General features: G+C 44.3%; 1 protein-coding gene across 2 annotated transcripts in view; it reads right to left on the bottom strand.

Annotated features, from left to right (window-relative positions):
- The window catches only part of RGS20 (regulator of G protein signaling 20), a 72873-nt gene that overhangs the window by 43771 nt on the left and 4495 nt on the right, over positions 1-24607 (bottom strand). The window contains exon 2 of one of the 2 annotated variants that reach the window (XM_088023140.1): positions 5250-5555. In XM_088023140.1, the coding sequence (XP_087879266.1) occupies positions 5250-5555 (306 nt within the window). Of the gene's footprint in view, positions 1-2969; positions 3354-5249; positions 5556-24607 lie in introns of those variants that run through there. The other variant, XM_088023141.1, reaches the window with a different exon arrangement.

Here is a 24607-nt window from a genome sequence, read left to right on the forward strand (position 1 = left end):
CTTGCCTGGTGGTACACTGAAAACCAATCTGAAATATTCCCAATTGGACAGTGATTCACATTCTAATCATACTGGGACTTGACTTAACACATGTGGTTTCAAAACTCAGTTCTGCTGAACTGGCTTGGGAGATTGCTACAAAGTTACTCCCTACTTAATGCCCTGTATTTCTGTCTAAAAACACCTGGTAAGTATACAGAGGTGCAAAGTCAAGGGTAAGATACCCAGTTCATGCACTGGAGAGAACCACGGTTTCCTTTTTCAAGGAGGCAAGCCTGGTTCCTAGAAGTGCTTTCTCTGGAGGACACATCATTCCTATAATCCTAAATAACTTTGTAAGGCCAAATGCTCACTTGAAAGGCTCTGCATACAATTCCTAAACTGCTTGTGTGAGGGCTGGACCTTGAAACTACCTGTTGCACCTCTCTGTGGAAGGTGAATGTCATTGTACTGCCGCATGCAGAAATGAAAGAATTGTAGGATTTTAGGAATTGATATTCAAGTGCTTTGAATGGAAACCATTATTTACCAAGCCACTGTGTTAAAATAAGAAAGTCCCGCCCCCCTTCACTCTTGCTTGTCCACAAAATCTGGCATAATAAAATCTCCTTCTATGTAATTTTGAAGGCCTTTCCTAAAAAGCTCTCTTAAGTCAGCAGGAAGGAGATTTTAAGAATTTAAGAAAAGCTCAAAGGTCATTTCTAAGGAAAAACTGCTACAAGTGATTAAGAGAATATGCAACCAGGGGCGCCTGGGTTGCTCAGTCGTTGAGCGTCTGCCTTGGGCTCTGGTCATGATCCCGGGGTCCTGGGGTCGAGCCCCCCATCGGGCTCTCTGCTCAGCGGGGAGCCTGCTTCTCCCTCTCCCTCCTACTGCCTCTCTGCCTACTTGTGCTCTCTGTCAAATAAACAAATAAAATTAAAAAAAAAAGAATATGCAACCAAATGTGTACTCCAGTGGGACCCTGAATTCCAGTGCTGGCTCTGCCTCTAGCTTAATCTGTAATCTTAGCCTACTTTACGTAAATTATGCAACCCTACCTTTTGCTGTGCGGGACCATGATGAAAATATGGGATAGTAGCCAAATTACTGTCTGGTCTTTCTTGTGTTGTATGTAACACATGCTTTTATATTTTCCCTTATGTAATGACTTCTAGTTTCCTATTTGTTAAAGGTTCATAAACCTGTAGTAAACAGAGCACATTAGTGTGGTGTATAAGAGCCTTGGGGTCGAGTCAGAAGACCTAACTCTAATCCTATTTGGGGCCCTATTTAGCTGGAGATCTCCAGTAGGGACCTCTACGCTCTCTGAATGTTTCCTCAGCTGTAAAGTGAGGGAATCTGACTTTTATCATTCTTTGTATTTCTTTGTTTTTAAGTGATCTCTGTGCCCATCGTGGGGCTCGAACTCATAACCCAGAGATCAAGCATCTGAACCTTCCAGGCACCCCTATCTTTCTATATTCTTGGTATTATAAGAGTATTTTGGCTACAATGTTTACAATCATTTTAGAGAAGTTAGCATTTCTAGCTTCCAAGGTAAGTTTCCAGATTCTCTTAAATACAACTGACCTGGTGCAATATTTTAACGTAAACCTTGGATTTTCTGTATATACCATGACCTATTGTATATTTTTTATGCACATCTGTTTTACAAAGTGAAACATTTTTTGAAGGTTAGAGATAATTTTTAAAAAATGCTGTTTGACCATGAGACAATGGACTCTGAAAAACAAACTGAGGGTTCTAGAGGGGAGGGGGTGGGGGGATGGGTTAGCCTGGTGATGGGTATTAAAGATGGCACATTCTGCGTGGAGCACTGGGTGTTATGCACAAACAATGAATCATGGAACACTACATCAAAAACTAATGATGTAATGTATGGTGATTAACAATAAAATATTATTAAAATGCTGTCTGAAATGTGTATGTATTTCATAATTATTTGAAATAAAAAGGGTCCGGATGGTGTAGAAATACACTGTATTTAAAATTTACATATCAATAGAAAATATTTACTGTTTTTCTAATTTTGGTGATGGACATCTTCTACTTTATTATATATACTTTTTATAGCATACCCCAAAATACATTTTGTTCCTGATCTTATATAGTATTTTGAAGGCTACTTAGCCAATTTTGCATAAATATAGTAATAGTAATACCAGCTTTTGTTTGGTATGTAATAGAGCTCTTCATTTTACAGATGATAAAACGAAGGCACCAAAACGTTAAGTTACTTGCCTGAGGTCACACAGCTAGGCTGGGATTTGAATCCAGACAGTTACAGAACCCAGGACTCTGACCTATCAGGCAATACTGCCTCTCAAATGAAGAGCCATGGGCCTCCGCCAGATTCAGAGAAGGAAAAGAAGGGAGGAGAGAGTTCCCCTCTAGCGCTCTCCTCCTCCTGGATAGAAACTGCATTCACTTTCACTCCCTAACTGTCCGCTGCTGGCCGCGAGGGTGCTGCAGTAGTACCCACGGCTCCCAGCCCGCGCCCGCGTCGCCGGCTTCGAGCACTATCCACCGCCGCGTCCCTCCCGCCGCTGGGGTCGCGCAGGGCCCTGGCCGCTAGCCCGGATTTTCCTCCGAAACTGGCGAGTCCGGGAAACCCACTTCTGTTTCGGAGCGCCGCCTCCCGCAGGGCCCTTTCCCGCCCACTCACCACCCACGCTGGGTGGGCAGGTCGCAGAGCCGAGACTCCCCAGTGCCCACCGCTTCCCGCCCACTCCCCCGAACAGGGAGCACGCAGACCCCGCCCGCAAACGCCCACCCGCTCCGGCTAGCTCCTAGGCCCCTCCCCCCGCCCACTCCCCACAGCTGGGAGAGGGGAGTCACCACGCACACCCACCCTAAAAGGTCCCCCCATCCCTTCCCGCTGGCGTGACGCCCCTCTTAGGTCCCCCGCGCGCCCACGCCCCCTTCCAGTCTCCGCAGCCTGGCCATCGCGACACATTCCAACTTACCGAGCGCAGCTCCGAGAGTGCCGAAGACTCAATTGCCCGGGTTTGTTCAAGAAAAACACCAGTGGCGCCTGTACCTTAACCGACTTGGCGCGGGCCAAGGGTGGGCGACAGTTCAGTCCATTAGGTTTTCAAGAGCGTAAATGCGGGCACCGAGTCAGATCCTCCAGGGTGCGTGTGCAGGCACTTCCCGGGTCCCCCGCCTGAGTTGCGCTTTTCTTAAAGGGAGATTCTGCGATTCAGGGAGTGTCTCCTCTTCCTTCCTACCTGCGCTCAAACTGCCCGCCTCCGGCGCTCGGCCCGGTGAGAACGCCGACGTCTCCACCGCCTGGGGTTCCCCAGATCTACTTCGGGGGTCAGTATGCATTTTAGGCTTTAAGGGCTAGGCTCTCGTGTCCCCTACCCACTCACTGACCCCAGGCCACAGAGGTTGAATCGTGCGGAGGCCCTGCTGGACCCGACAGAAACTGATCCTGGTGGTTGGACGCCCCTCTTGAGACCCAGTCACACCCTAAGCCCATACACCCCCACAATACGCACTGACTGACCTCCGGGGCTGAACCGGCGGATGAGGAGACCGACCTGCACCCGCTCCCGTCATCGCGCGGACGACCAGAGCTCCGGGTCCTGCCCTGCGTGCGCGCCCCGCTTGGCCCCGGCCACCTCCCAGCCCGAGGCCTTAGAGTGAGTCCGAGAAGGGGAAAGGAAGATTGAGGATGCGGGGTACTCACGATTTCACCGTCCGCCCGGCGAGCCAGAGGGGAAGCTCCGGCCAGCTCGCCTCCGTCGGCCGTGCGCATGCGTCCCGCGTATGCCTTTTTTTTTTTTTTAACAATACCAACTGGTGGCCTTACTACGCCGCGATTGCTTTCCCCGGTTTTCCTCTTCTTCTGGCTCTAGGTCTTTCCTCTCACCTTCTTCTCCCTCTCTCACGCTCCCTCAGCTCTGCCTCCTCCCCGCCCCCTCACTCCCGCCTCCCCGGCCGGACTATCCCGGTCTCGCCTCCCTCTGGCGGCGGCGCGCTCCACTGCGGCGGAGGCTGGGGGCGGGGGGGGGGGGGCTCGCTCCGGGCCCCAAACTGGACCCAATCCGCCGCGGAACTGTAGCCTCTTCCTCCAGTCCGGAATGAGGCAGAATCCAGAGTGTGGGCCCTAAATAAGGCGAGCGCAGAGAGAGTCTGCAAGACCCCCTCTGCGCTCCCTCCCTTCGGCGCGCGGGGGCTGAGCGAGACTCGACTGTGCGGGAATGCGTGCTCAGACCTTGTGAATGAAGGGGGGCGGAGGGAGGTGCAAGTGTGAGTGTGCCGGCGGGCGCGCCGCGCGCGGAGGGCGTGCCCTATCCCTGGAGAGTCACGCCGTGGACTACCCCGCCTCTGGAGGGCAGCCCCCTACCTTCTGTCTTTCCCCGGGTGCTTCTCCGAGCTCGGCACCCGTCCCACCCCGGTACTGCCTCTGCTGGCCCCTCACTGGAAAGGAGTTCCACGCCCTCTTCCTGCCGCCGGAGCCGGAGGCCCCACTAGGTTGGGGGTGGGGGTGGGGGGGTGGCTAACTCCGGATTCCGGATCCCGTTGAGACCCTTTGCAGCTGCCTTCCGTCCCCAGGGGCTCCGAGGTCCAGGGGTAGGGAGAGACCTGGGGGTGGAGCGGAAAAACGCTGCCTCCCAGCTCCGCGGGCCCAGAGCACCGCGTATCCCTATAGACCCCGCCGTGTGCCCTCGGGAGCGTGACGCCGACCGACCGCCCGAGCCCGGCGCGGGAGCTTGGAGGGCAAAACTGAAGCTGGAAGCTGACCTGACACAAAAATAACATCACGTCATTTCCTCCCCGGCTTCCAGAGCCTGCAGACGCTGAGAGGGCAGAGGAGTGGGAGAGCGAGGAGGGGGCGGAGGCGCGTCGGGGGGAAGCTTGGTAGGAAGGGGGTTGAGCGACACGTTGAGAACGAGAGTTTGAGAAGAGACTCAGAAAGGGTGAGGACTCCCTCCCGCTTCCACAGTTTCCATTGACACTGGAAGGAAATGGTCCAGGAAAAAGTAGCTTCGAGGATCTACTGCGGAAAGGGGATGCCAAGCTAGGCGCCAGCTCGTTTTCCTTGAACTAGCTCAAGCCTCTCTTGACCTTCCTACCAAAACTCTCTGCCCCTCCTCCGGCCCCTCCCGCCCTAGCCCCTTGCCGGCGGGAGCCCCGGCTGGCCCGGGTCTCAGGTCAGTCGAGGTTAGGAAGGAGCAGGGGATGCTCGTGTCTGGGTGAGGGCGGCGGTGGGGCGTGGTGGAGACAACTGTACTCACGGGCATGGGCGAGCTCTGCCCAGCGCAGGCGTCCTCTTCCCTGGGAAGGCGTCCCCCTGGGGGTCGGCTGGGCAGTGCCAGGGCTGCCCCCAGCAGGAGCTGGAGACGGCCTGGCCGCTCCCCGTGCCCCCGCGAGAGCCCAGCCGCTGGCAGGGAGCGAGCGGGAAGCAGGAGGGACAAGTCCGGGCGCCGCCGGGGATCCCCAGAAGGGGGTCGCCGGAGAAGGTGAGAGAAGAATCGCGCGAGGCCAGAGAGCGTGCTAGAAAGGAGGCTGAGCAGCTTCAGGGCAGCGGGTGAGTCTGGGAGCTGTGCAGGGCCGGCGGCAGGAAGGGCAAGAGGCAGGGGGAGAGAAATAAAACAAACACACCATTACTGTTGGGTCTAGCTACAGACTGAAGAAAATGTGCATTTAGTATCATTTACTACAGCATTTTGAGGCTGTACTTTGGGGGTGCAAGAGAAGGCAGGTGAGAGCAAAAGGAAAGGCCTTTGGTTGGATTCTCCTTCCCCTTTCTCTCCTTTTCCCCCTCTTTTCCCCTCCCCTCTTTCTAACTCTGTGCCTCTCATTGTGGTTCTTGGACCAGCAGCTTTAATAACAACCAGGAGCTTGTCAGAAATACAGAATCTGGGACCCTATCCTGAGCTACGGCACCAGAATCTGAATGTTAACATTCCCAGGGGGTTCACATGCACCTTAAATGTGAGATACAGTGTATAGAAGCATCTTTATTCAGACTTCTTGGTTCTTTAGGATTTCCTAGTGAATGAACATCTTCTAGTTCACTTTTGCAACTTTTGCTCTTCTCCTGCTTTCCCTCTGACATTTCCCACCTCCTAAAGTGCCTAGAGCTCTCCCTGCTGAGGCACTGAAGTTGGACTTGGTTACTAGGTTCTGTTGTGAGAGGTGTCTGGGGGAGAACTGATTAGTGTCAGAAGACTGAGCAATCCCAGGCCCAGGCTGGGTGGAAGAAGGGACTGGCTGATTTGACTTGGGTTGTGCTGGTTGGCGTAGTGGGATACCAGGACTCTGTTGGGTCTCATGAGTGCACACTATGCAGGACCCTTTTGTGCACTCGATGTGTCCATCTTATTCTCAGGAACACAGGCCTTTCCACCTTGCACTTGTTGCTTAAGATATCTAAACGGCCAGTAGAAAGGTAAGATTATTGTTATTATTTTCTTTGAAAGTAGAGGGAAGCATTACTTTAGAAGTCAGAAGCCCAAGGTTCTAAACTGAGCCTTGCAACTAACTCCTCGGCTAACCTTGGGAAAGTCTCTTTATTCTTTGAATTTATCTGCTTCATTTATAGAGTAAAGGGGATTGAACTCAGTGGCTTCTTAAGGTCACCTAACTCCTCAGGCTGTCATTTTGGAGCTCTTAGAGCTTCTTGGTCCACTAACATTTAGAGAAGCTACGATCCAGAACCTAACTCAGCCAATCTAAACAGCTCCCTCAAGCAAAACAAAAAGACAGTTTAATCTGTTTGTGAAAAACAAGAGTGGTGGTTGCCAAGAAAATTGAAGGTGGAGGCGGGAAGCAGCTAATACAAGTGACAGGGTGGCGAGGCGCGGGAGGGGTTTAGGCGAGCGGGGTGGGACGGGAGTCCCAAGGGCGCGGCGGCCGCTCTCCAGGGTCCTGAAGGCGGGAGAGGCCGCGGGCGGCCTCCGCGGGTTTGGCTAGGCTCCCCCGCGCTGCAGTTGCCAGGCCCGGCTTGTTTTCTTTGGGCTGTGGAAGTCTTGTGGGAAGCGATTGTCGGGAGGGAGGGAGGGAGGAAACCTAGCAACCCATTCTCATTCATGAGGCCCTTTCTGGGAAGTCGCCGAGCGTGTTGGCTGATTTGTCTTTCGATCGTTTGTATGCGCTCGGGGAAAAAGTGGAGCTTGGTTTGCATTTCCGAGTGAGTTCACAGTTTCGCTTCCCCTTATTACCTTTTCCTGGAGAATTAGGTCTTTCTCCTAGTATTTTTATTCTCCTCGTTCATATGCTTCTCTCCCCTCCCCCGCTTTCTGGCACCGTGAGTTTATTTTAGAGGTTGGAGCTGAGAGCCGGGGAGGCTTCTGGAGAAGTGCCAACAGCTCACTCGAGGCGGGGGGGAAATGAGAGATTTAGAAAACGCTCGGAGCCGTCCTTGGCGCCGGGGAGGAGGACAGGGAACCAGGCTCTCGGTCTGGGGTTGGGGTGGGTGCTCCGCCGGCGCCAATCGAACTCGGATGCTGCGGGAAGCTGGGCTTGGGCGGGTTACAGCTAACTTCGTGCGCACCTGCAGGTGATGGTGGGCCGCGGCCGCGTCTGTCCGGAGCGCGCTGCTCGATGGCAGCAGAAACCTAAGGGGATGCGAGCACCAGGGCCTGAAGGACCCCATGCAAAGGAAGTCAAGAAAGAACCGGTTCAGCCCCTGGCGACCCAGAGCTTGAATAAGACCACCCGCGACCTTTCCCAACCAGCCTTCATTGGAGGGCTTGAGCAAAGCTTAAATCGCTGAAAATGAGCTGCAGGCACACTTCGGCGTCGCATGCCCCACTCCTAGAGGCCCGAGGGAAGCATCATGGGACTTCCGTGAATTTGCCTCTCCAGCTCATATTTTCAAATGGTTTTGTGAGAATGTGTGAACCGGTAACCTGACCCTTCTCTCTTCTTCCCTCACAAGTCCTTCCCAAGTCACTTGCAGCCCCTTCCCCCCGTCACGCTTCATTAGGCCTTTTGCTTCGGTCCTTTGCTTCAAGACAGAGACGCTTGTGAGGAAAATAGTGGAAATGTTCAGGCAGAATAAAAGTCTCAAACTCAGCCCCAGAAACACAAAACCCTGGCTCCACTGCTCCTTTGGAGACATTCAGCTTTTACCCTTCCCTACATTGGTCTTTTTCTCTCAGGATCAGCAGCCTGCTCTCCAATTCTGGCTGGTGTCTGGACACACTCTACAGTCAGAGCAAGTCTGGGCAGGGACCACAGGCTTCCCTAACAAGCAGCAGTGTGAAGCATGATAGAAGGGAGCAGTGTGCTGAAATCTGACTTCCTCTGGCCCTCCTGGTAAGGACAGTGCCCTGGGAGTATCAGTGTAGTCATAAAATTCGATCTGAGAAAGTTATCTGAGGAAAGACCTTCAGCTGCCCACAGTGCTCCAGAGATCCCTGTCTTCCTTTTAGGCCAGATTCTAGATGACAGTCTGAGGGTTTCACTAGTACTAACCACAAAGCGGAATCATCTTGGAATCTGTATTCCTAAAAGCACCACTCCTTAGGGATCCAGAAGACTTAGGCAATACTTTATAAAGATCAAATATCCACTTCCCTAATGAATCATATTGGCTATTGAACCATGCAGAGGAAAAACAGTCACCACACCCAAATAAATATACACAAAATCTCATCCCTTTAAAAGGCAAATTGAAAATTTTCATTCACCCCTAAATAATATCATTTCGTAAAAGAAACATCCATGGCAGAATTAAACTACTTCTAACCAAAAATTTCTCAGAGCTTTTAGAATTAAAATCACAGAATGGAATTTGAAATTAGATTTAATTTTATGAGATGACCTTTTTTTCTGGACTCTTTTTTATTTTTATTTTTTTAATAATTTTTTATTATGATATATTTCCTGGACTCTTTTTTTAAAAAATTCTGTTTGATTTGGTTTAGTTATTTTGTACATTTTATTTTCCATTATTTGGAGAAGCAATTCCTCCACTTGGATCTAAGAACCTAATTGGCAGTGATTTAAAACTCTAATGGCAAGTCTTTGCTTGTGCTGACTATAAAGCATGCAGATTGGAAGATGGCAAGATATAAGATAGATCATGGATATTAGAGTCACAAGTTAATATTAATTTGAGGCCAAACTATTAATAACTTGTTTCTACTAGGGTTCAATTCAAATCTTGATGTTCTTAGTGAAGGTACAACTGTTAAAAAGAATATCTCTGTAGCTCATAATTAGTTCTGACTTCATCCATTCTTTTAATAACTTTTTAAGTGGATCTATGCCTAGGACTTATATGGAGGTGTTATAAGTAGATGTTACATAATGAAACATTGATACTGAGGAAGGTGGGGCTAGGAACAGAAGTGGAGGGGACCAGAAATAAGGGCTACTTAGGTGACATGTATGTCTGGGGAAGGGAAACACTGCAGGTTCTCTCTGCTCAGTTCTTTCAGAGATAACAGGGCTCTTTGCCTTCCCGCTGGTGTTGTTAACTGAGTGAGGAGTTTAAGATAAGAGGTGGGTCTTTATTTGAATATATATATATATATGTATATATATGAATTATATGCAATACTGAACTCTTAATTTTACCCTCCAGACTTTCTCCTCCATCTCAGTGAATGGCAACTTGATCATTTTTGTTCAGGTCAAAAACACTGGAGTATCCCTGCTTCTTATATTTACAGCTATCACTCTGAATAGTGATATAGGCTGAAGTGGGTCTCTCCCAAAATCATATGTTGAAGTCCTAACCCCCAGTACTTCAGAATATGGCCTTATTTAAAAATAGAATGGTAGAAGATATAATTAGTTAAGATGAGTCATGTTAGAATAGCATGAGCCCCTAATCCCGTATGACTGGCGTCCTTATAAAAAGGAGAAATTTGGACACAGATACACGCACCAGAAGAACGTCATGTGAAAATGAAAACAGAGATGGAGGTGATGCATCCACAAGCCAAGGAATGCCAAAGATTGCCAACAAATCATCAGAAATGAGGAAGAGGCATAACAGATTCTCCCTCTGAAGAAATCCGGCTACAAGACTGAAACATAGAAACCCTGCCTCAGTTTCCAGACTGTTGACCTACCCTGCAGATTTTAGATCAAGACTGAAACATCAGTTCTAACCTGAATTTCCAACCTGCTGGCTTGCCCTACAGATTTGAGGCTTGCCAGCCAACACAATTGAATGAGTCAATTCCCTAGGATAAATCTCCCTCTCCATCTTCCCACCCCTCCTCCTCTCCCCTCCCCAATTCTCTTTCTCTCTCATCATCATCTACTGGTCACATATATATCCTATAGGTTTTGGTTCTCTAGAAAACCTTGGCTAATTATTTCTGGTACAGGTCTTATCATCATTCACCTGGACTATTGGATTATCCTCCTAGCTGGTACTTCTACTTCCCTTTTGCCTCATTTTCCCTTAATATTGAAACCAGGATTTTTCTTTAAAATGTAGGTCAGACTATGTCACTCTGCAACCCCAAACTTTCTATTGGCTTCTTGTTTCAGAGTAAAATCCAAAGTCTTACATTATCCTCAAGGCACAACGTGAATGGTCCCATCCTACCACAAAGATCTCTTCCTATACAGCTATTCTTGCAATATTGGTTTTGCATAGCACTTTTTACTACTTGGCCTGCTATGTATTTACTTCTTTGTTTGTATGATGAAAGTAGTAACTTTTTCTCTTTTGTTCATTGCTATGTCAATAGTGTCTAGAACACTGCTTGGCCCTTAACAACGTGCTTAATAAATATTTGTGGGACAAATGAATGTGAAACCAAGCTCAAATATTAATCATTCATAAAAAGGAATGGAATTCTGGTACATGCTACAACATGGATGAACCTTGAAAACATGCTAAGTGAAAGAAGCCGGATGCAAAAGGGCAAATATTATATGATTCCACTTACATGAGGTACCAAAAATAGGCAAATTCATGCAGGTAGAAAGTAGAATAGTGGTTACCAGGGGCTGGTGGGAGAGAAGAATGGAGATTTACTATTTAATGGATGCAGAGTGTATGGGTTGATGGAAGAGTTCAGGAAATAGACAGTGGTGATGGTTCTACAACCTTGTGAATGTATTTATTGTCACTGAATGATACACTTAAAAATGGTTAAAATGGTAATTTATTTTATGTTATTTATATTTTCCCACAGTTTAAAAAAAACATTAAAAACTCTTCAAGGTGTGAGCTCAGAAGAGCCTGAGAATGTCCACCCAGTGGGGAAAAACAGCTGAGTAAATCACTCCTAATTCTGCCAGAATCTCTTGGGGTTCCCTCACTTTGATTTCTGCTGCCACCAGCTAAAAGTGTTTGCAAGATAGACATTGTCAAGTCCCATTCTATTCTAGAATGTAGTGGGACATACACTGTGGTATGTAGAAGTAGAAAGAGAAGAGCTGAAGCAGGGTCCAAGAAAGGTCTTGTAGGCTACTCATTTCTTCATTCTTTCAACAAACATTTATCACATGTCTCTTAAGTATCAGGCACTGCTCTAGATGCTCTGGATTCAAAGTGAGTGAGGAAGAAAATGATCTGCTCTTATGGTGTGGTGAAGGAGGGGTAGTAAGAATCTATGTAGACTGAATAGGGCAAGTAAGTCATGGCAAGGATTTTGTATTTTATTTTAAAAGCAATTAGAAGTCACTGGAAGGTTTTAAGCAAGAAAGTGACATGATCTGATTTATATTTTTAAAAGACTCCTTTGGTGCTTTGTATTGGAGTGAATTGGAAGGGGGCTCGCATGGAAACAGTGAAAACAAGAGGCTTTGTAATGGTCCAAGTGAGAGAAGATGATGACTTGGACAGTAATGGGGATAAAATATAAAGAAATGGACAGACTGAGATATGTTTTAGAGAGAATTAATGGCACTTCAGGTGGATTGGATTTGCAGGCTGAGAAAAAGGGAATCAAGGATAGTACCCAGGTGTTCTGAGATGAGCCCTTGGGTGGCTTGCTGAAATGAAGATGAGGAGGGAAATCAAGAATCCTGGTAAACACATTTCGCAGATGCCTATGAGTTATTCAAATGGAGCTACTAAATAGGCTGTTGTAAAAGAGCCTTGAGCTTAAGATAGAGGTCTGGGTGGGAGTCTAGGAGATGTACATTTAGGAGTTATTAGCATAAAATGGTATTTAAAGCTATTGGAATTGGGTAAGATTCCTAGAAAGAGAGGAAAAGATAGAAATAGATTGAACCAATTTAAGGAGTTTGAACCACATCCAGGTGGAAATGGGGAGCCACTGACAAAACTTAATCAGGGAATTAACAGGATCAGGTTTGTACTTTAGAAAGATCTCTCTGTCCTCTGGTATTACTTAGAGGCAAGCATGACTGGAAAGAGGGACCAGGGAATAGGCTGTTGCAATAATTTTTGGGGAGATGACTTGATCTAGAAAAGTATTAAATGGAATGGCAATAACTACATGAACAGATCAAGAGATATTTTTGAATAGTGTGAACAAAATGTGGGGATTGATTAGAGGTGTGAAATGAGGACAAGAGCAAGGTCAAGGGTTAAACCTCCCAAATTGCTAGTTCAAAACCGGGTGGATGATGGTACCCATTTTTAGTGAGATAGAGAACTTAGGAGAAGAGTTTGGGCAAAGGTAAAGACAATTGCTAATTTTGAAGTGCCTGTTAGACACATAAATCTAGATGGTCAGTAGACTTTTGTAAATTCATGCATGGACTGCAGGAGACGGTGCCTGAGTGGAGTCATCAGTCCATAAGCTGTCTCAGAGCCTTTGACACTGCCCATATTAGCCAGGGAGAATGAGTCCAGTGAGAAGAGAAAAGCACCAAGGATGAAAACTTAGGGAACTTCCAGTATTTCAGAGTCAGTAAGGGGAGAGGAATTTTTAAATGAGGCTGAAAGGGAGCAGCCAGAGAAGTAGAAGCAAATAAGACAAAAGGGACATCATCTGTTATGTTCCAGACTCTGATTAGATGTTATGTCATTTATTTCTTTTTGCAATCCTGCAAGCAGGTATTGATCTCTCCATTTTACAGAAGACTGTATTGAGACTCAAGTGAAATAATTTGGCCAAAGACACTTATCCAGAAAATAACAGAACAAGTCTGAAGGAATTTAAAAAACCTTGGACTATAAAGTTTCTACCCTTCAGTTTTTAGCAAAAGGAATGAATTGTGTGTGTGCGTGTGGGCGGTCCTGTGTACATATATTTGTATATGCATAGACTACCTCTAAGGAGGACACAAAGAAGCTGGTAAAACTGAAGAGTGGTTGCCTTGGGTGGATCAGGGAGTAGAGGTTGGCGACTGGCCAGATGGAGAGTTAACCATATTGTATACACTGTTATGCTCTGTATTACTGTAATAGAGTCTGTAATAAAGAGTTGGCTCCTTTATTTTTTTTTAATGCTTGACTGCTGACAGCTTTCAGTCCCCACTACTCTCCTTTCCCTTCTGCCCCACATCTGGGCAAACTGATAGGACAGCCTAGATGCTTTCTCCTTTGGCACCTACAGGAGGTTCAAGCCATGCAAGTCTTGGCTCTTGCAGAGGAGAACCCTCAATTCCAGCCCTACCATAAAATCCCAAACCACTCTCCTTCTGTTCTCTCCAGCCATTTTTGAACCTGTTAGCAAGCATCTTGCCTTGCTCTCCTCAGAGGGCCTCATTATGGGAGTAATACACCTCTCTATGCTCTCTTGGTATTTGTGTGGCCTCATTGGTCTGCACAACTGAACCAAACTGGGGTGTGTGTGGGAAGGTCTATTCTGCCTTTGTAAGGGTGACCACAAGAATTGTATTAGGTCACAACTGTAAGGCTGGACCAATCTAATTTTGAATATTCCAATTCAAAAATAAAATAAACTAGAACATTTTTAAATGGTAAGAATAAAAAAAGGTCCATGTACCAAAGTCCTAAGATTTTAAGATCCATATGGGCATTCTCCTCCATATTTCTTATCTGCTAGCTCATTAAAAAGGCTGAAAACACAAGGCTAAACTAAAATGAACTAAAATCTGTTCTCTTTCTTCCATACTATTCTATATCTCCAGAGATCAGGAAGGGACTTATTATTACGCAAAATATCAGAAAATTTGAAAGGAAATTTCAAAATGAATTTTTGAAGCTTTATTGATGTTTTTCTGGAATCTCCAGCTCTATAAAAATTGCATTTGTCCAAACTACCATATTTTTTTAAAAATCATGGATTCTTACAATTAAAAAATATTTATGTATATATAAGCTATTCTTGGGTTATGGTAAGCAGTACTTTAACAAAATCCCCACTATATTTTGCATACTTATTTTTATCATATTTTTGACATTATTTTACCCGGATGTGCAAACACTTACAAAATGTTCTCGTACATGGATCTCACTATTACCACGCCCTTGCTTACTGCTATTTGGTGAGGAAACTACGGACCAGTGAGCTCAGATGATTTCTGTTAGGCTAGCAAGAGCAGAACCGGGCCACTGACCGGTGCTTCCTGACCGTGGTGCTTCTTGACCCATATCCAGGAGATGTGGTCATTATTTACTGATATCAGTAATGAGGATTGATAGTGACAGTAATCAAGGACAACGATATTGTTGATCCATGTCTCTGAACGCCTCTGATGGCTGCTAAATGTAGTTAAGTGCCTTTGACCACATTATTTCTCTTAGACCAAAATTCCAATTTCCCTTCCTTCTTACACGCAGCAAGTAATGAGAATTCCATGACTAGCTTGCTTCCAAACTGCCATTGGAGATTGAATTTCTGACTTCAACTCTGTAGGCGCTGGATCAGTTAATCACATGGCTGCTCATTCTCTACTTTCCTTGGTAATACAGTTACTTCTCTGAGGTCCTAAAAGGACAATACAGCTTTTATAATAGCCTGATTTACCTAAAACTAAGGAACAGTATTTTAAGCACTAACAGAGAAGCCCCTAACATTTTAGATAGTAACGAATACACACCAAAGTGAAGGCTCTAGGAGAATCTGCCTCACATGGTGTCAGACACCATGTTAAATCCATGGAGTGCAGAATATTATTATTCTGAAATGAAATACAATATAGTGGAAACTCTGTATAATTCATAAAGTTCCTATTTAATTATTTTTTTTCAAGAAAACTTCTAGTCTTAGCACAGCCAAGCTTTGCACAGTGACTGACAGGGTCTAATATAGTTGTAAATCATACATTTATTTTTCAGTTTATATGCAGCTTCTCTTAAGAAGATACGGAACAGGTCAACAAGGGTTCATATCATAATGTTTCATCCTAAGGCTTTTCAAGGATTGATGATTGATGAGAAATGAAAAACCCTTTCATCAAAATCCTAAGAGCCAGTGGAAGCAAACAGAAGCTTGAACAATGCAAGTGTGAGAAATGCAGGGGACAGGTCTGCTCACATAATCAGAAGCCTTTTTTTTCTTAAGTTGTCTGTCTATAAAAGTTTGTAGCACTGCTGTCATTTGAATCCCAACATTTTCCGGGGACTCTTGCTCCCCTGGGGTGCCTAGCGGGAAGAAGTGAGAAGGTTGGCAAAAGCACAGAGCAGTGAAAAAGCCACAGATGGAGGAAAGGGTGGCAGAGTCAGGAGATGGAGGCCCTACCAGCCACATCCCTTGTGATTTTGGGTAAGTGTGTACTCACCTGGGCTGCAGTTTCCTTTTCTGCACAGAGGGATTTAGTGAAGATGGTCTTTAGGGCTTCCAAAGAGCTGATTTCTGGGTTCAGTGTGGGGCCCATTCTCTGATACATAATCACTTTCCATTGTCCTCTCTTGGGACTCCCTCCCCAACACATGGAAACGTGTGTGTGCGCGCGCGCGCACACACACACGCACACACGCACACCCCCTGCACCTTAGAGCAGAGAAGCCGAGCGGAATCCAGAGGGAGCTGTGCAGCCCAGCATGCCTCCCCAGGCAAGCACTTATCAACAGCCCCACTGTGACTTCCCCAGCTCTTCTCCAGCTCGCTTAATTAAATTACAGCATCCTCCTAAACAATTTCCACCTCGGAGCCTGCACAGCGCGTCAGTCCACTCTAACCTGTTCCTTACCCTGCAGAAGGAGGGATCTTTCTAAAAGGCAAATGTGATCATGTTACCCCCCTTCCTCTGACCATTCACTGGCTCTTCATTTCTCTATAGGCCCTAATATAGCATGTAGATCTTTTGCGATTTGATCTGTACTCTTACCCAGTTTTCTTTCTAACTATTACTTTATACTTAAGGCTCCAGGGATGCCTGGGTGGCTCAGTCGGTTAAGCGTCTGCCTTCGGCTCAGGTCATGATCCCAGGGTCCTGGGGTTGAGTCCCACATTGGACTCTTTGCTCAGCAAGGAGCCTGCTTCTCCCTCTGCCTGCCTCTCTCTCTCCCTGACAAATAAATAAAATCTATTTATTTATTTGACAGAGAGAGAGAGAGTGAGAGCAGGAACACAAGCAGGGGGAATGGGAGAGGGAGAAGCAGGCCTCCTGGCAAGCAGGGAGCCCGATGCAGGGCTCGATCCTAGGACCCTGGGATCATGACCTGAGCCGAAGGCAGATGCTTAACAACTGAGCCACCCAAGCGCCCCTAAATAAAATCTTAAAAAAAAAAAAAAGCTCCAATCATATTAAGGTTCTTTAGTTCCTAAAATCCCCTTGTTCATGTTCATTCCTGGCTCTTTGTATAATTCTCCTGCTGAATCATTATCCATTCCTAATCTGCTTCTTCTCTTCTCTCCTAGGGCAGTCTCTTACTTAGCCTTCAAGTTCTCAGCTTAGGTGCCATTTCCTCCAGGAAGCTCTCCCAGGTTGGGTTAGCTGCCCATATATTTTCTCTTGTCACAGCATTTCCTGCACTAAATTGTGATAGTTTGTGAGGGTCAGGACTTTGCCCTTATACAGATCTGTGTCTCAGAAAACCTAAAGCAGTAACTGAGACATAATGCGTGTTCAATCAATATTTGTTAAATGAATGAACTTATAAATGACATGGTCTGGAGTTGATAATTGTTGAAACTGGGTAATGTGTACATCAGGTTCTGTTATGCTATTATTTACTATGGTATTTTCTCTGCTTTTATGTATACTTGACATTTGTAATAAAAAGATTTTTTTAAAAAAATTTTATTTATTTGACAGAGAGAGACACAGCGAGAGAGAGAACACAAGCAGGGGGAGTGGGAGAGGGAGAAGCAGGCTTCCCACAGGGCAGGGAGCCCGATGTGGGGCTCGATCCCAGGACCCTGGGATCATGAACTGAGCCGAAGGCAGATGCTGAACAACTGAGCCACCCGGGTGCCCCAAAAAGATTTTTTTAAAAAAGATTTTATTTATTTATTTGGGAGGGGAGAGAGAGAGAGAGCACGAGCGGGGAGAGGAACAGAGGAAGAAGCAGGCTCCCTGGGATCATGACCTGAGCTGAAGGCAGACGTTCAACTGACTGAGCCACCCAGGCGCCCTATAATAAAAAGATTTTTTTAAAGACATGATTTTTAACTTCTAAACAGCATATCTCAAATCTTCTTAAATTGCAATAGACAAGAGAGACAGCAGGGTAGAACCTGCCACAATTCCATGCACAAGCCTCCTGGGCATGAGGTTTATTAAAATGGCTGTTCAGAGAAGGTGTGATGTGAAAGGGAACACAGGCAGGTCTTCTAGAGTAGCCTGCCCTCCATTTGGCTTCATGGTCCCGGCCAGATCCACCAATTTCACACTGGTGGAGCTCAAAAATCAACAAGCAAGATGGCAAGAACAAGGGAAGATGTTGTTCTGTCCAAAGTGGAAATTTGTGACAGGGCTCAGGAAGGCTGCATGAGCTTTGTAGCTTTTCCAGTTGTTTCTAATAAACCAGGCTTTGTGTGAGTCTCACTGAGGCTGCACAGGACCCTGGCCCAAGGCTTTCTCTCTCTTCTGGCTTGGCTGCCAGGAGAACTTGTTAGCCTTCATTGATTTCTTTGAGTTGGACTCCACTGAATTGGATTGCTTCTTTGCATTTTAAAAGGGGTATTTTTCTTGAGGAAGCTGGAATTTGGCACGGACTTGAAATTTCATATTTTGAGACCATTCAGGATCCATAACTATCATTAATGTCCTTCATGGCACTTGGACATTTGGCTGAAGAAAGATTCTAACAACGGCCTTAGCTTGAAGAGGTAGAGAAAACTCAATATTTCACCTATGTGGTGGGAATAAAGTAGGAAAATAATACATTTCTATCTACTAATCAATTGGCAAATCAGTATTGACTGGGTTCTTGGCATGTGCCCGGTACGTGTAAGGTTCTACCTGTAGATGGGAATAATTAGATTAACTGTTGTGGGGTGGGGGGGAACTGGGTACAAATCAAGCATGGGTTCCCCAGGATAGCAGCACAGGACCAATGGGAAGCCTGCACCCATGGGTGGAGATTGTCTTTTAAAAGTCAAAGGATCTGATTTAAAAAGAACCTAATAAAATTATGTGCATGAGGTATGATTGTCTTGATTTTACAGATGATAAAAACCAAGACAAAGAGAATTAAACCCGACTTAGACCTGAATTCAAAAACCAGTTCTTGCCAGTACAAAGACATTGCTTTTATGCCATCCTATTGCCTGGTTTGTACACCAAAAAGATGCGCATAACTGAACTTCTTCAGCTGGGATAAAGGATGTCTTCAAGGAATCAGACTTCCATCTGTTACAACTGAGCCTCAAGTTTTACTAGTTTGAGATCCTGCAATGCTGTGATGTCCACCAGATGTCAGCATTTACCTGTTCTTTCACTCCCTCGGGTCTTGCTGTTAACAAAGTTACAAAGTATTAGGACTGACTATTAGGTTCCTTAAAATGGTTTTTGCATCTGGGCAGAAGGTGAAGGGCTGTGTGCCCTTAGGTGAGGGTGCTGCTGATCGCTGCATCTTGACTCAGTGAGAAGGAATTTGAAAATGTCACGAGCTCTTTTTTCTCCTCTCCTTTGTGGTTTCGGGTATCTAAAACCAGCTCATTTGTGATGGATGAGCCAAGCAAAGTTATAACCTGGCCTTTGGCCAAGACTACACAGAAAAAGAGGAGGTTTTGAAAGTGCCAGCAGGACGCCCGGAATGTCACGGCTTCTCTGTAATCAGCAGCAGAAGTCAGTGCCAGATGCGTCTGAGATTTGGACCAGGCTGGAGTGTGGCTTCTGAGAAGGGGCCAGAAATAGCCCCAAACACCAGGTCTCTCTTCTGCTCAGCTTCTACAAGCCTCAAATTACACTACTGCAAGTTCATTCTTGTGGATCTAATATTACCATTCCCTCAAGATTTCGTGACTACGAACAATCTGAGAAGTCATTTACATCTAAGTGCAAATGAATTTGAACTTTATTTTTTTTCTAATGGGAGAGACCAGGCCAGAACAAGACAGTGAGGTGCCTCAGGGATGCCTGGAAATGTGGGGGAAGGGTCTAAGGTGAGGGGTAGGGGAAGAGCGAAGGTGGCAAACTTCTGTGATCTCCTGGGCTGGCCCAGGTTGATGGACATGGTGCCTGAGAGACCTTCCTCTGCTTTCTGTCCCTCATATCTCCACATCTTCACCTTGCCCATCTCAAATGTTGCAAAGAATGCACAGAAGACAATGATTGGTCCCCCAAAGCCTGGAATCCCTTAGGGGCCAACAAATGATGGAAGATGCCTGCCTTTCTTTTCCAAAATTGCCACTTTGGCAAAGGGGAAGCTTACTGACCTTAATGACACCAGCAAATTGTTAAAAATAGTTAGTTTGCAGCTATTTTTAAAGAGAATACAAACATGGAAAAAGGAAGCGATAGTATCTGGCTTTTATTTGCTTATCATATGTTTATTTTTCAATCTAGCAAACTTGTTCTGTAACAGAAGTGTCTCTATAATTAAGTACATGTCCTCCTTGGATGACGCTGATGGTAGTAAAGCTCTCTCCTCAACGGAAAACTTCAAAAAATATACCCTTCAGAACATGTGACATTCTGGGCAAATGGTCACAGATGAAAGTCTTAAATAAATGGGGTTCAGTCAAACTTGCAGAAGCAGAGAGAGCAGATTTATTACAGAATGCAGAAATGTGTGAAATTGGTAATATCAAATGCTTTGATCATTTCTTTCTAGTAATGTTTTATTCATTCCATTTGGTCATTTCTGCTCAACTATTCTTACACAATCTCGGGCAACCATTAATGATAGTTTATAGGTAAAAATATTCATGTAGCAATGTGTCTGGGTTACTGGATGACCCGCACTGACTCGAGGGAGCACAGAGGATCACACGAAAACCTCACAGTCCCTCATGTCTGGGGAAGGTGAGGGTTTGTCTGGTGACTCTAGACTTCAGTTGCTGTGGGGCCTCCCACAGATCTTTGCTAAATTGGGGATAAATGGAGGAGATGTGTGGATTTATCTCTGAAACGTGATCATAAAGCCTGCAAGTGATAGATACAAAAATGCCAGATCTCAAACGTCTAAATTATCACAGTCTCCTTCGAGTGTCATGGTTACTTTGGGAGGCCATACGCTGGTTCAAAGTTGCAGTCACTCAAAATGTGCTCGTCAGCTCCTCTAAGATTGTCTCTCAGCCTACGGAAGGGCCAGAACAAATTGATCCAGGGGTAGATACCAGACCCATACTGGGCCAGATTCTCTCTCTTGGGAATTGGAAATGAGAACATGGAGATGCAATGATGGGAATCTGCTTTTAGGTGCTGAGCTGTCTTTCTAGCGCCTTCCACAGACTCCTAGGCTCAGGTTCCTGAGCTGCCAGGCTCCTGCCTTCCTGCTGTTTCCTTTTATCTTCTGGTCATACACAGTTTGAACAGGCAGTTACCAAAATGTGTTGAGACTATGCTTATGCTATTTTACTCTTATTTCAAATAAAAGTCCTTAGCATGCTCTATCACTGGAAAATGAATTCTTAGAATTTTTAGTGCTGAGAATTCAAAATTATGTAAGCACAATATATTCTTATGGAAAAACATACTTGGTTACATCATTGATGTCAAATTTAATTTCTTATGTAGTCTGCAATTTGGGTTTCATTCTTGACTATTTGAAATATATTCCAATAGTCACTGCAGGGTTTAAACTAAATATTATCTGTCAGCATATGTGCTTCATTTTAAAATTTAGTTTTTCAGTCATTTTATACGCAGTAACTATGAAACCATTCTATGGACATTTCTAAAATAAACTCCCACATGACACAAGCCTAATCTGAATTGCTTTTATCCACAGAATGGAAGTACATGGTTCATACAGAACCTATGACAACAAGTTTACTATAAGAGGCTCCCAGTAAAGTTCATCTACATCTTTGCCTTCCAAGAAGGCAAAACTTTAATGTAAATTTCTAAGATATTTGCAGTGATTTTATGGTTTTGTGAAGGTTGGCTTGATTTCTTTTTGAAGTTTATTTATTTTTTTAGTAATCTCTACACCTAATGTGGGGCTCAAACTCACAACCTTGAGATTAAGAGCAGCATGCTCTTTTGACTGAGCCAGCCAGGCGCCCCAAGGCTGGCTTGATTTTGACAGGAAAGCCAAATAACATGGTTTTATGAGATCTTTTGAATAGGGGAAATGAGACTTAGATATATTTTTTCCTAACCATTAATTTAAAATCCTAGCATTATAAGATTTATGATAAAAAGCCCAAACCGTATAAGGAGGCCAACCAGGACTTTTACAGTATATTTTTAATACTTCCAGACAGGATCTTTTGCCACTTTTATTTTTATTTTATTTTTAATTTTTACTTATTTATTATTATTATTTTTTTTAGGATCTTTTGCCCTTTTTAAAGGTTTTTCTGAAAGGTCAAGATCAGTTGTGCTATCCAGTGAATGTGTGAAGTGTGTGCTAACAGCTCCCACTGTGGCATAAATAGATATATTTATGTCGTATTTATGTATTTATGTGTCTATTTATTGTTTAATTTCAAAAGGTAAATTCTAAGCTCCAGTCTTTGAGATTTAAAAAAATCTTTTCAAATAAAAAAAACCCAGAGCAAATATACTCATGAACTCTCATATCCATCACTCAGTATCAACATATTGCCAATTCTGCTTCATCTCTTACTCCTCCTTATTCTCCACTTCCCCTGTTATTTTAAAGGAAGTTGAAGGTCATATGTCATTTCTTCTGAAAACATTTCCGCTTGCCTCTTTGGGACTTAAAAAAAAAAAAGCATAACCACAGTCTCTTCTGACTTCCTTTTACCGGACATGAGGAGTAGAACCGTTGTTTCTTCTCTTCTCCCTTCCTCTCTTTGTGTCTGTGAATTTAATTTGGAGTTGTAAGCCTCTTCCCTCATTCATTTCTCTTTTTATAATATAACCAAAGTTTTAAAGAATAATCACAGTTTGCAGTTACTTTTTACGTCTAATATCTCCATCTGAGCGGCTGTTTCAATAATTACCATCAGTCCTTCCCAACTGTGACTTCCATATTTTTCATTGTTCTGAAACATATTTTCATGTGACTTATACAGGAAGTGTGGCTGTGTCATAATCTGTATACTTTCATATCTTAAAATGTCTTTCTCTTGAGTTAGGGCATGAATGACACTTGCTTATGAATAATTCTTGGGACGTAAAGTTTTTTTCCTCAAAGCTCTCTTGCTATAATTCAATTGTCTTCAGTTGTTTAGTCAGGGAATTATAAGGTGAAGATCCTTCTTGTTTCCTTATAGGTAATCTTATTTTTTCCCCTCTGGATATATACTGGAATGTTGTCTTAATTTTGAAATTTGAACATTCTATGAGGATAGTTCTAGGGTTAGTTCTATTTTCATTAAATCTGTTTGTAAGACAGTATGTCTTCTTAGATTATTGTCTGAAATCTTTATTACTTCGGGAATATAAAATTATGTTTAAAGAAAACTTGATTATTGCTGTTTCATCTACTCAGATCCCACTTTTATCTGTTCCCTTTATCTGTCCTTAAAGTGAATTTCCAAGATATGACCTCCCTATCTATTATGTCTTCATAATTTTAATTTCATCTTTCTCCTCTGTGTTGTGACCGACTTTCTCAAATATATTTTTCTATTTTGATGATCTTAATTTTTGTGGTATCCAGTCGGCTGTTAAATCTCCCTCCCTTTTTAAATTAATGACTGAATGTCTTATCTCCATTAAAACTTACTTTTTTGTGTGTGACCCCTCACTAACTTCAGAAATGCAACATCTGCTTGAATATTATAATGACTATGACACAGGTATATATTATTAAAATGCTTCCTCTATTTTCTACAGGAGTATGCCATGGTGATGCAGTCAGCACCAATCTACAGCCAAAGCCACCGTTAGCAGCAAAGACGCGCCGGCTCAGGAGGCAGACTCTCCTGACAATGATACAGACATGGTTATGAATAATTCTTGGGAATTATTCATACTTAGACATGCCCAACTCCTGTCAAGCACTTTAGTTTGCTGTGGTGTCATGTTTGGATATCAGTGTTTTATATTTATACATAGAGAATTTTCTAATATAGCCTATTATATATACACACACACGTGCACACAGATATATATATACACATGCCGCCATTCTCCTGCTCCCAGACAGCTCTTTCACATGGGGAATGGAATGGATCCCCATCTGTGCCTCGACCAGCAAAGCCGGAGCTCCAGAGGGTGGTGGGGAGGGCAGTCACAAGTCCTGACCATCCCAGAGCCTGGGCTTTTCCAGGGAAAGGCTTTGTGCAATTGGCTGGTTTTTTCCTTTCTTTTTCCCCATGTGCCTCCCCCACCCCCCAAAATCTCTGCACCAAAGCTGTTGCAGGCAATGTTGGATGGTTATGAATAATTCTTGGGACATAACTTTTTTTTCTTCTAAGCTCTCTTGCCATAAATCAATTGTCTTCAGTTATTTAATGCTTCAGAAAATTGTAAGGTAAGAAGAGAAGCACTATGTGGGTTTTCCACTGAAGTAGTAGCATCCTGCCCTTGCATAATTAGGACTCTCCGTGGCCACACCACAGTACTCTGGAAGTTAAGAAGTATCATGCTAAGCGAAATAAGTCAGTCAGAGAAAGACAGACACCGTATGATTTCACTCATAGGTGGAACTTAAGAAATAACAACAACAAAATGAACAACAATAATATTAATAATAATACAAAATAGCTATACTCCTTTTGCCTCATCTAGAACACCCTACAGCAGGTACTGGAGGGTTGCCAATTAACATTTGCATGCTAACTGTGGAAGATAGAATCACAATGAACTTTCAAATGAACCTTTTTCTGAAGAGGTTTTTAAGCATCTCAGGTGTTAAACTAATTACTACAGAATTCTTTTCAGAGGGACTTCAAAAAAAAAAAAAGAACCAATTTTATCCTTCTTATTGAACTTACTCTTTCACAAATGGAGTCAGGACAAACTAATTTTCTCTTCTGAATACATTAATGTTAAGGTGTTGGATACCAGAGGCATAATTCCTTTTTACTAAGATTTTTTTTTCTTCTTTTCTGTATTCTTTTCATCATACAAGCGCCATTGTCTTTGTAGCTACCTTTTGGGGTCTTGACATTTATTTTTCTCCTTTTAGTGCATAACATCTCAAAACAAGTGCTTTGATCAGCTGCTCAAGGGATCACATGTCTGGAACAGGGGGGCACTTAGAAGCCTATGTTCTTAGAGGTGCATTGATGTTGGAATGATATGAAAAATAATTTTGTGGAGG

The sequence above is a fragment of the Eumetopias jubatus genome, unplaced genomic scaffold (assembly GCF_037043125.1).
Source record: "Eumetopias jubatus isolate StellerSeaLion01/CBP00866 unplaced genomic scaffold, mEumJub1_p1.0 scaffold_4, whole genome shotgun sequence".
NCBI classification, from domain to species: domain Eukaryota; kingdom Metazoa; phylum Chordata; class Mammalia; order Carnivora; family Otariidae; genus Eumetopias; species Eumetopias jubatus.